This window comes from Grammomys surdaster, unplaced genomic scaffold (genome assembly GCF_004785775.1).
Source record: "Grammomys surdaster isolate TR1022 unplaced genomic scaffold, NIH_TR_1.0 371, whole genome shotgun sequence".
Lineage (NCBI taxonomy): Eukaryota > Metazoa > Chordata > Mammalia > Rodentia > Muridae > Grammomys > Grammomys surdaster.
Window position 1 is genome coordinate 7,199,207 of NW_021604790.1, and position 12,300 is coordinate 7,211,506.

The following is a 12,300-nucleotide window of genomic DNA, read 5'->3' on the forward strand; positions in this document are numbered from 1 at the left end:
CTTTCTTTCTTTCTTTCTTTCTTTCTTTCTTTCTTTCTTTCTTTCTTGTTTTTTTGAGACAGGGTTTCTCTGTGTAGCCCTGGCTGTCCTGGAACTCTGTAGACCAGGCTGGCTTTGAACTCAGAAATCCGCCTGCCTCTGCCTCCCAAGTGCTGGGATTAAAGGTGTGCAACACCACTGCCCGGCGCATTCTTGCATTTTTAAGACCTCCAAATGACTCATGTGGTGATATATAAACAGGTGTTTAATGCCTCCTTGCTAAATAATGAATGAATTCGTGAATGAGTGAGTGAGTGAGTGAATGAATGAATCTGAATGAATGTCTTCTTTCAGTGAACTTTAATAAAACGCAGTATTGAGCGTCACCTCTTGGGAATGGAAACTCCATCTAGGCAAAGTCCCTTTTAAATTAGATATCTTGTATTCTCAGCACTAAGGAGAATGACCTAACCCGAGGTAGCTTAGGGAGAGGCAGGAGAGCAGATCACACAGAAGGTACCCAGCAGCTCTGGCATCTGCTAGTTCACTCTTTACAGTCTAGCCAAGTAGATGAATCGCAAAGCATAGTCCCTGCCCCACAAATATAGCCATGCCTTGTGAGGAATTTGGTCCTGGGCAGGAAGTTTTAAGATGTTTCTGGGTTTCCTCTCCACTCTCAGCTATCATTTCCATTGTAGAAAGGCCCATCGGAAAGACACACACATTAGAAGACAGCAAAGTCAGACTATTCAATATTCCATGCCTGGTCCTAGTGGGCCAGGGCCGGGGCCTCTCTGAGGTCCCAGGCATAGTCCAGGGCTGGGACCCGTGAGGCGCAGATCGAGAGGCTATGAGAGGGCTACTCACACTGTCGTTACTTCCCTTGTTGTCTTCGTACTTGGTTTCTATGTGGATGGAGAATTTCGGCAGGAAGGAACACTGTGGAGGAAAGCAGACAAAGATCAGCACTGTGTTTTCCTTCTGTCTTTAGTGTGGCGTGGGGCTGCTTGGCTGACCATTAGATTGGGAGCACAGGTCTACAGCAGATACAGTAAGCCATACGTTAATAACTTCATTCTGTAGGAGAAGCCACCGCCGTGAACATCATTTCTTTCGATAGTTGGACCAGAGGCAGTAAGTAGTGTTGGAAGGGGTGTGGACCAGGACATTTCCAAAGGGAATATGTGCTAAGAATCTGGACATGGGCATGGCTATGTAGACACCTGTTACAGTGGCCAACTCCAGGACTGGGAGCTCACCTGCTGCTCACTAGGGACCTGATCTTAACCCATATGGTAAGGTGCATATAAAATTAGGGGGAGGGTGTGACACAGTACAACCTTGAGAACAGAGATTATTGGTCAGATAGGTGTACGTGTGTCCTGTATGTGTACATACATGTGTGTGTGGGCATGCATGTGAACACAGAGAAGCTGATGGCCTCTGATGGGTATTTTCCTCAATCACACTCCACCTTTTGCTTGTGTGTGTGTGTGTGTGTGTGTGTGTGTGTGTACACACGCACTCGCACATTTATGAGACAGGGTCTCTCTATGTGGTCCTGAATGTCCTGGAACTCCCTCTGTAAACCAGTCTGGCCCCAACACAGAGATCTAGCTGCCTCTGCCTCCAGTGCTGGTTTGAAGGGTGTGTGCTGTCTTTGTATCTGCTTGCTTCCATCTTTCCCTACCCCCCGCTGAGATCACGATACCACTGCTCTTGTATTTTATGTGGGTGCTGGGATCTAAGCAAAGATCCCCATGCTTGCCCAGCAATTGTTTTACCTAACAAGCAAGCTCTCCAGCCTCTAGAATTCGTCATTTTAATACATAAGTTTAAGGGGCTAGTAAGATGACTCAACAGGAAACTACTTGCCACTCAAGTCTGACGACCTGAGTTCAATCCCTGGAATTCATGGAAAAAAAAAAAGCCGGATGTGTTAACGCAAATCTGTACTCCCAGTCTTTCTATGGCAAACGGGAAGCAGAGGCAAGACTTTTCTGGAAGCTTATGGGCCAGCTAGCCTGGGGTAGCCAGCACAGTAGAAACAAGAAGAGAAACCTAGCCTAGAAATAAGGTTGAAGAAAAGACTGGAATTTCAACAGTTGTCTTCCTAACCCCTCTCTCTTAACCCATTATGTACTAGTGACATTAGAAAGAATAAATAAATTATCTAACTAACAATACAGCTGGGATCACAGCTCAAGGTGGAACACGTGCGTAGTGTGTGTAAGGTCTTGAGTTTGATCTTTAGAACGGAACCACGTATGTACAACTGAGCAACAAGTAAAGCCATTGGTGAACAGCAGTGACCAGCCCGAGGCTGCAGGGGGTCTGGCTAATGTGTGACGGAGAGAGGCTTTATGTGCAGGGCTGCCCTAATGTCTGTGTCTCACCAGGCCCGATGGTGTCTCTATGAGGTCAGGCAGCCTGAGAAGAGGATGCTGATGGATTTGGGTGTATCCAGCTTCCTCCTGGCACTGAGCTGGGCATTATCTTTCTTGGACCTCAGAGATGAGCTTGAAGGCTAATGCTTTAAATGACCCAGTGATTTCCCTGGGACCTGCAGGTATTAGATACAAGAGACATGGTTTGTCCTGGTCACAGTCCCAAGAGGCTATGTTCTCTGCCCCTGCCATTCTCTGAATGTTTCCGAGTTCTTGGATGCTTGCAAATTCCCCAAGGAGTAAATGCTAATATTATTATCCCTCTTCTCAAGATGAGGAATGGAGCCATAGGCAGGTTAAGTAAATGGCCAACAATCACACAGCCGGTACTGTACAGAATCCGGACTGAAAGCTAAGTAGTTGGGTCCCAGTATCCATATTCTTGAGTACTATACTCAGTGGTTCTCGAAGCCGGGTGTCCAGTTCAGTGGTAGCAGCAGCATTTTGTAATGTTCCAGCATCTACCCTAGAGAATCTGATTCCGAAAGCCTGGAGGTGGGGTCTAGTAATGTAAGCTGGATAAACGGTCAGGGACTTGCTGGGCACGGCCCTGTAGGGAGACTGGCTTACTTCCCTTTTCATGGGCAGGCAAAGGAAAGCTGGGACAGCTAAAGTCTCAGCATCTACTAATACGGCAGCCTGCATCTCGTGTGCTCCCTTCCGCTGTAACTACATTCCCCTGTCAACCCAGCTGACCCTAGGCATGCCTGTAGAAGAAGCCAAGGATGTACCGTGGCTAATTTCCCTGAAACCACATGCCTCGTGCACCTGGTATCTACCTGCCTTAATCTGAGAGAAGCAATCCAAGCTGTGACTAAGGAAACACAGAGATGACCAATCCCAGTAATTGCCTCGATGGAGGCCTGAGGCGCTGTGGTGATTTATTAACACCTCCCCCGCTGTCTCTCATCCAACCTCTCACTCGGTAACCACTCTGCCCTCACACCCATTTCCAGGGACTTCCAGGGAGGGAGGCTGGTCATCACCAGTCAAGACGCTGGTGCCCTTGAAGGCCCCCTGGCCTCGATTGATTCACGAGCTCGGGGGAGACGTCCTTGCGAAGAAACCCTCTTATCTTCAGGGAAATCAATATTTGTCCTTGCAAATCTGTGACTCATCCGAGGGTCAATCCAATGAGGAGCCAGAGAAGGCGGCAAGGCAGGGTGGGAATCGGTCTGTGTCACCAACCGAAAACTCCACGGAGGTGTAACTAAGTGTCTGTGTAGACGTGCCCCTGAGTGTCTTGCTCTATCACAAAGTCTCTTGTGTAACCTGAGACTTGCTGATCGACTAAGCTGTGTGACTTCAGAGCCCCAGGGAATTCTCCTGTTTCCCTAGCACAGACACCACAGGTGTCCCAACACGTCTAGTTTTTGATGTGAGAGTCCAGGATCCAAGTTCAGGTCCTCATGCTTGTGTACAAGTATTTAACCCATTAGGTTCTCTCACCACCCTGTGGTTCCCCCCTTCCCCCTCCCCCCACCCCAAGTTAATCTTCTAAACCACTTATCTAGGTCAAGCAAATAAACTCCAGCGTTTGGGTTTCAAACCCAAATACAAAATGCAAAAAAAGCGTGCATGCAAATTCACAGGTGTTGCTATTTGGAGTGGAGGAGGGAGGTTGTTTTCCTCTGCCTGCAAGAGGGCTGCAGGTGCATCTGCCCTCAGCAAGGCAGCAAGAGGATGCTCTGAAGACCTAAGAAGCCCTATCTAGGGTTGGAGAATTTGGGGTTGGGTGGTGAGGTGGGGCTGGGGCTAATAATCCCCAGTGGGACATCTTATGGCTTCTTCCTGGGTTGCTGGCACATGAGAATCTCAAGGCAAAATCAGAAGGCTCAGGGGGCAAGGGGACACACTACCAAGACGGACAGTATGAGTTCAGCCACCAGAACCCAAATGGTGGGCGAGAAGAACTGACTCCCACAAACTGTCCTCCAACCTCTACAGTTGCGCCATGACACACATGTAACATACATGCACACCCACCCACATGCAAACACATTGCATATAAAGAAAATCAGAAGCCCCTATGGCTATAGTTGCTTTAAAACTGTTATTAAACTCTTGAGTGAGTTGTTCATCTTCAGTAATGTTTTGAGGTTTTGTTGTTGTTTTTTAATGTTTTGAGATTTTATTTGTTTTTATTTTATGTGTATGGGTTTTTTTGTTGGTTTTGGTTTTTGTTTTTTTTGCCTGCATGTATGTCTGTGCACCACATACATATAGTACCTGTGGAAACCAGAAGAGGGCACCAGATGCCCTGAGACTATAGTTACAGATGGTTCTTGGCCATTAAGTGGGTACTGGGAATTGAACCCTGGTTCTTTGGAAAAGCCACCAAGTGCTCTTAACCATTGAGCCAATTCTCAAGTCCAAAATGTTTATTTTAAGATTAGAACCTGGGGCCTGATGATGATGAGCCTTCACACACACACACACACACACACACACACACACACACACACACGAATAAACCTATGTGTCTCATGCAGTGTCTATAGACAGCCAGCAAATCTCCATTATTAGACAGTCTTCCATTTCTCCTTTAGAAACTGAGCTATCCTAAGCACCCCTCCCAACCTTCAGTCTTCTTCTCTGGAAGTTGTTCTTTTTCTTCTCTTTCTTCCCCACTTTTAAAAACATTTAGATTAATTTATTAGTGTGTGTGTGGGGGCATCCATGTTACCACATGTGTATAGGGGCAAACTTGTAAGAGTTGGTTCTCTCCTCCTGTTATGTGGGTCTGGGGGACAGGAACTCAGGTTGTCAGACTTGTCGAGGGGTACTTTCACCCACTGAGCCATTTTGCTGGCCCAAATCTCACAATTTTGACTCACAGTTTGATGAGGACAGAGACCTCACGGTAAGAACACCGGCAGCACGCTTCCTCCACTGCCGGTTCTTCAGTTACTTATTTTCACTCCTTACTCCTTGAGAATCAGAGAAGAACCTCATTCTTTGTCTCCCTATCACAGGATACCACAACAAAAAGAACTGGTGTTCTTGTCAATGACTTGGGCTCAAAAGGGAAAAATATCTTAAATTTTACTGTCCCCCAGCCTCAGCTATTCCAGAATGGGGAAGATCCTTCTCCATCTACTCTGTAGGAAACTCAGAAGATCAGTGATTGTACAAACACTGTCTAGCCTAGTACAAAGTGGCTGTATAGTAAGGAAAACACATTTATACATCTTGCCCGGAACCTTGTTTAATTGATTGATTATTTTCTCCCTATCTCCTTTTCATGTCCCTCCAAACACAGGAAGTATTTTATTCATGTACACAGTTTGTGTGTGTGTGTGTGTGTGTGTGTGTGTGTGTGTGTACACACAGGGTCCAGAAGGCCAGAGGAGGGCATTACATTTCTTTTATCTTGTTCTACTTTTTCTGAACCTGGAGTTTATGTTTTTTTAGTTATGCTTACCTGGCTTGTTCCCCGGGTGCTAATTTGAGCCTTCATCCTTCCAGCCTGCACTGTCCTAAGTCTTACAGACAAACACCAAGTTTTTCGACTGCTTCTTGCTCATCTATAACCAACCCTGTCTCTCTGTCTTCACCTCCAAACGACAGAGATTGCTGGCTCCCCTTCGGCCCCTCTCCTCTTCTCACCCAGTGTAGTCTGGGATGGAAAAGAGAATCTCAAAGCATTTCTGAGCCAGCAGCATCTTTCCATCCACACCCTGGAGATGCCCTCACTGGCCATATGCCCACACAATTCCTCCACTCTGCACAGCAGCTGGCTTTGCAGCCTCCACGCCCGTGCACCCTGATTTAATCTGTCCTACCACCCTCTCCTTTCCCTGCTCCAGCACCCCACCCCCATCTCAACCACTTCTGCTTTTCCAAGACCACTTTGTAAAGCTACTTCCCAAACCAACACCTCTAATTCCAACTTCCCACAGCTCCAGCTGCCGTGGGCCACCCACCCCAGGCCTACAGACTCACCAACCCCAAAGGTCTGAGCTGAACATGCAGGTTCACCTGTCCTGTTCTGATTTCCTAGAGACATTTAAATGAATTACCATGAACTTGATGGCTTCAAACAACAGATATTTGTTATTGCCCATCTCTGGAGGCTGGAAACCTTCAATCCAGGCATAGACAAGACCACACTCCCTCCTCTAGCACCAGAGAAGCTGTCCTGGGCTCCTCCAACTTCTGATAGACCCAAGAAATCCTGGCTTTGGGGTGTATAACTCTGTCACATAACCTTGATATCTGTGTCTCCTCTTCCTCTTTTAAAGCAAGATATTATAACTTTCTAAAAATCATGTGTGTTTGTACGTGCATGCACACATAAGTGCAGTGTCTAAGGAAGCCAGGAGATGATACTGAATCCCTGGAGTTGGTGTCAAAGGTGGTTATGAGCTGCCCAATGGGAACAGTGGGAACTAAACTTCGGTTCCCTGCATGAGCAAAACACATTCTTAACCATGAAAACATTTCTCCAGACATTTCTCTTTTTCTAGATTGGAGTTGCAACCCAGGGCCTTTTTTTTTTTTTTTTTTTTTTTTTTTGGTTTTTTCGAGACAGGGTTTCTCTGTGTAGCCCTGGCTGTCCTGGAACTCACTCTGTAGACCAGGCTAGCCTCAAACTCTCAAACTCAGAAATCTGCCTGCCTCTGCCTCCCAAGTGCTGGGATTAAAGGCGTGCGCCACCACCACCCGGCAGCCCAGGACCTTATGTGTGCTAAGAATTCATTCTAACCTGAGCTATATATATGGGGGTTAGAGGATGACTTGTGGGATTGATTCTGTTTTTTTACCCATGTCAGTCCTCAGGGACTCTGATACAATCGTACCTGAACCTGCTGTGAGGAAGAGAGATACCAGCGGCTGAGCCATTGTCTACAGCAGGTAGAAGTCTAACAGATCCAGGAGATTTCTGAGCTTTCTAAGAATCATTCGGGAGTACAGAGTGTATCAAGAGACCTACGCCCCTAAGTAAAGACTCTAAAGTCACAGTGGACAGAGTTCTGAGATGGCCTCAGAGCCACAGGCACCTGTCCTTCCATTCTGAGAATACAAGGGGCTGGCTGGGCTTCGAAGATGCTATCTGAGGAGATGTGTCTTACCTGTGGCCCACAGGTTGCATGCATCCCAGGATAGACCTGACTCTGGCTCAACTCAGATGACAATGTGTGGAATCTCTCATCAACAGTCCTGAGATTTAATCTGTGTACCGAAGATTTGCTTACCTGTTCATTTGGACAGGATTTCACTAAGTAGCCCATGCTAGCCTGACAACCTCAGCTCAAGGGTAAAGCCTTGAAGGGAGAGTGTGAACTCAGTCCTTTGGTCACAGGGAAGTGAAGGACTGAGAACAAAGGGGAACCCAGAAGACTGATGAAACACAAACCATGGCTGACTCTTCAGTTTCAACCCAGCCAAGGACTCAGCTAAGCTAGGCAGACATTCCTACTCCCGTGGAGACAGTAAGATACTAAACTGACAATGTTTGCAGTTGCTGAGTTTTGTGGGACACCTGCCCATGGCAATGGAAGAGCCTGCCCACTGCTCCCTTCCAGATGGCCCCTCGGGCCCTCATCCATGAAAGTGTGACTCACTTTGAGGTTTGAACACACCCAGGGGACCCCATCCTCCTCCTGACTTAGTCATCCAACCTACAAGGGCTTTGTCAATGTCCACTGCTTATGGCCCACTGACACCAGGAGCTTGCCCCCCGCGGCTGCCCATATCCAGAAATGTGCATCTTGTACACATAGAAGAAGGATGGTGTTGTGTTAGAAACAAGATCCATGTTTGGAGGGAAACAGACGTTTGCTCAAGCCCCAGGTTCTTTGCTTATGAACTTGGTGATTGTCTGCAGATGCCTTCATCAGCCTGAGCTTAAACATCCTCGACTATACACATGGCGACGGTATCAGCATCATAGCTATTCAGCAAAGATTGAAGGGGACAGTGAATGTCTGAGGCTAGGCAGTTTCTGGTGGAAGAGGCTTGGGGTGTCACTGGACAATTCTGTGTACTCCTATCTATGGGACTCCCAGAGCAGCGTGGAGGAGCTAACAGGGCGGAAGTGCAGAGAGACCTGGCACTATGAACTCAGGAGAGAACAGGATGAAGCCTTGGTCTTGCTGGAGTAGTTAACATAGGCTGAACCTGACTGGTCCTTCCCACTACATGAATGGTAGCCTGCCCTGCTACTGTGGATATGAAGAATCATATCCTCTTTCAGCTTGCATCCTATCGCCTGACCACTTCATGCAGAGAAACGAAAGTCCCACCAGGGGCCTTTCTGTCTCCTATACATAAAGACTAATATGGCCACCACCAGTTCGCTCAGTTTACAAAACCCAAGGCTCAAAGAAGTTACAATAGCATTGAAAAAGAAAGAAAATGTAGCAACTGGGAACCCTGGGAGCCAGGTGTGATGATTCTGCTTACGGACATTGACTCCTGGGCGCTTTCCCCTCCCTAAAACAGCACCAAGGCCATCAAGAAGCCAGGGCAACAGGACAGACGCTGTCTTATTACTGTATCTTTGATTTTCCCCAAGAAGAATGGCACTGGGGTCCCCACCATCTGTTCCCTGCCACCACCCCTGGCTTTGTGTGCCGTATCTGTGCATGGTTAATTGGCGATCCATCCCATTAGAATCTATTGAGTTAAACCTCCCACTGAAACGTGATCATACAGTACTGGCAAAATCTCTAGCAGAAAGACCTAGCGTGCAGAGGGGATGATTCTCTGTTGAACACTGGGAAAAAAGAAAAAGAAAGAAAGAAACTATTTGAAGTTTTGAGAGGTGATGAGGGAGGGAGACGTGAGGCGTCTGGGCCTCTGCAAGAATAATTTCCAGACAGGAGCTCTCCCAGGTTCACTGTCGGGAACTGCGAGCAGCCTGTACCGAATGCAAGGTGGAGCTGCACCCCCAATCCACTACAGACGCGCTTTGGAAGAAACGAAAGAGCTATTTTTGGTCCTGTGATTGATTAGGGTTGCTATGGTGATAAGAAACACTTATGAGAACAAAACTAAATGTAAGCAAATTGAAGTCTTAAAGAGAAAGAGGCAAATACTCATGGGAATGTCAGAGTCTACCTGAGGGGTGCGTGTCAGGGCAGCACTGCAGGACGGGGCAGGTGCGGTGGGGGGGAGGGATCCTTGCTGTAAATGTCACCTCTGGCACAGCAAGAATATAGTGGCCATGGGGACAAGTCCAAAGGTCCCCAGGGTCCTTGACCTTCAGAAGCAGGGAATGGCCAAATTTCTGTGAGACCATTCACTTCAAAGATTGTCATCGAGGGTGCAATATTCCTTTGGCATGTGACTTAGAGCTGACGTGATGTAAGCTTGGGTACTTTATAGCAAAAAATACAATTAAGATTCTCCATGAGGCTGGGTGGTGGTGGCACAGACCTTTAATCCCAGCACTTGGGAGGCAGAGGCAGGCGGATTTCTGAGTTCAAGGCCAGCCTGGTCTACAGAGTGAGTTCCAGGACAGCCAGGGCTACACAGAGAAACCCTGTCTCGAAAAACAAAACAAACAAACAAACAAAAAAAAAGATTCTCCATGAAAGCTTATTTCTATCATACATGATGGAGCCTCATCTGCTGGTCCTGATAACACAGCTTTTGGGGCTTTCTCTGATGACTTTCCTCTAGATAATTGTTGTTGTTTTTTCAGAGGCTGAGATGTGGGTTAGCTCAGTGGTACAGCGCATGATTTTTGATTTTTGTGTGTGAAGTGGTAGAAGTGGTACAGCCTATGGTTTGTGTGTGTGAGGTGGCAGAGCACACGTTTAGCATGTGTGATGCCCTGGAGTTTATCCACAGCACCAAAAGAAGAAACTAACTTCCTTAGTATAATGGATGCATAGTAGGGACACTTGTTAATGATGTCCAGTGTGACTCGAGTTGTGCAACCACATCAAATTTCAAGATGGGTTCATCATCCTTGGAGAAACTCTGCACCTAAGAGCACTCACTTGCCAGTTCCTGCCTCCCCCAGCATCATACCAGAAGCTACTGCTGCTCCGTGGTCTCTATGCTTAGTCAACTCATACAAATTGAATACAACATGTGCCCTTTTGTGTTTAGTCTCTTTCACACGGCACCATGTAACAGCACCTCATCTTTTTTCCTGGCACAGTTGTATTCCACTGTATGGATATACCACAATTAATTTCTCCATTCATCAGTTGCTGGGCTGAATTTGTCATTGTATGCTTCAATCTCAAGTTCTGGGATTACAGTTGCACAGATGTTCCCTACCTATTTCCCTCACTCCTACCTTTTGGCTGTTATAAACAATGGCATTGTGAGAGTACTCTTACACTAGTTTCTGTGTGGGTATGAGTTTTCATTTCTCTTGGGTAGATACCTAGAATGAAAGTGTTGAATGAGTCAGCAGAGTAAGTCTATGTTTAATCTTTTGGGAAGTTGTCAGGTGACTCCAAAGGTCACCAGCAGTGTGAAGGTTCTGATGACCATACCCTCTCTTCAACACTTGTTATTATCCAGGTGCATCCTGACTGTAAGAAGTCTAGGTGCATCTATGAAAAAAAAAAATGATGATCCAGAGCAGACACATAAGTGTTCCACCCAGGACCTAACACTGAGGCAAACCCAACAGTCTATGTACTTACTTTCAAGTATTGTCTGAAATAATTGACATCCTTGAACTCATTAAATAATTCTTTAGTTCCCATCTAATCCTAACTGGACAAAGAAGCAAGGACCCACCAAGGGCCAGCAGTGTGCTCAGTGTGAAAGGCAAACAAGGGAGGGGTTGAGACTCAACCCAGGTTGTGTGCCTCTCTGGGGTAAGCACATACACCATCACTCTACTAAGTGGCTTTTTTAGAATTAAGAGGGGGCCCAGTGTTTGGACAACTGGGGGCTGTAGCTTGAGTTGCTCAGCTTCCCAGTGTGTCCTGCAGCCACTACATGCAAAACCTCCCCCAAATTCTAATAACCTTCGTGTACTTTAACCTGCAGGGCTGTACACCGTAACTAGCGCTGTGACGTAGCTGAAGAAAGCACGTGTGGGGCAGGCTCGAGAGGTACTCACTCCGTTGGTACTGACCTCACACACATCAGCCTCAATCTGGACAATTTATAACCAGAAGGGATCAGACAGGGGTGTGATAGTTCAATAGAATTCAAAGCACTTTTGAGTTTATTGTAATTATTATTTTTTTGAGACAGTGCCTCAAGTAACCCAGGCTGACTTGGGAATCTGCTACACAGCCAAGGACGACCTTGAACTTCTGATCCTCCCATTTCTCCCAAAAGGCCTTAGTTAACATCGTCATGCTATCTCTTCAGTCACCGGGCTGAATCTTCTCTTATCTGAGATCAGAACTTTACCAGGGAGTCAAGAGATTTAAGAAGCCTCTCTTGGGGTCACGACGTATTTATAGACTTCTACAAAAGCCTTCCCTTTACTTTTATCTGTGGCCCAATTTGTTCCTTGCTATCCTGTCCTAACAGAGTATGATGTGTACTAATGGACATAAAGCTCCACAAGGACTCAGGATCGCCCTTCTAAGGGAGTCCCCTGGCCATGGCGATGATTGCCTGGTACTGTAGATACACTGTCAATTAATGTCATCCAGGGAATTTCAACTTGAGATGGAGTCATTAATAAAACTGTCAGTGTTTCTTTTCACCAACAGGAGACTCACATATAGAATGTTCTAGAGCATGACTGAGACCGGGTACCAGGTAAAGGGTTTAGAGTCTCCTGGATGCTGGGGTCAGAGGCACTAGTCAGGAGGAAAAGTTTGTGTTGCTTATGAGGTAAGAGGAAGCCTGCAGCTTTGGACAGCAGGCAAGTAGGTAGCTTTCATTTTTATTGTTCTCTCTCTCTCTCTCTCTCTCTCTCTCTCTCTCTCTCTCTCTCTCT

At 46.7% G+C, this 12,300-nt stretch overlaps 1 protein-coding gene across 1 annotated transcript in view; it reads right to left on the minus strand.

Annotated features, from left to right (window-relative positions):
* The window catches only part of Pitpnc1 (phosphatidylinositol transfer protein cytoplasmic 1), a 111,997-nt gene that overhangs the window by 84,955 nt on the left and 14,742 nt on the right, over window positions 1-12,300 (minus strand). Inside the window, exon 5 of the mRNA XM_028780563.1 lies at window positions 847-918. Within this exon, the coding sequence (XP_028636396.1) occupies window positions 847-918 (72 nt within the window). The remainder of the gene's footprint in view (window positions 1-846; window positions 919-12,300) is intronic.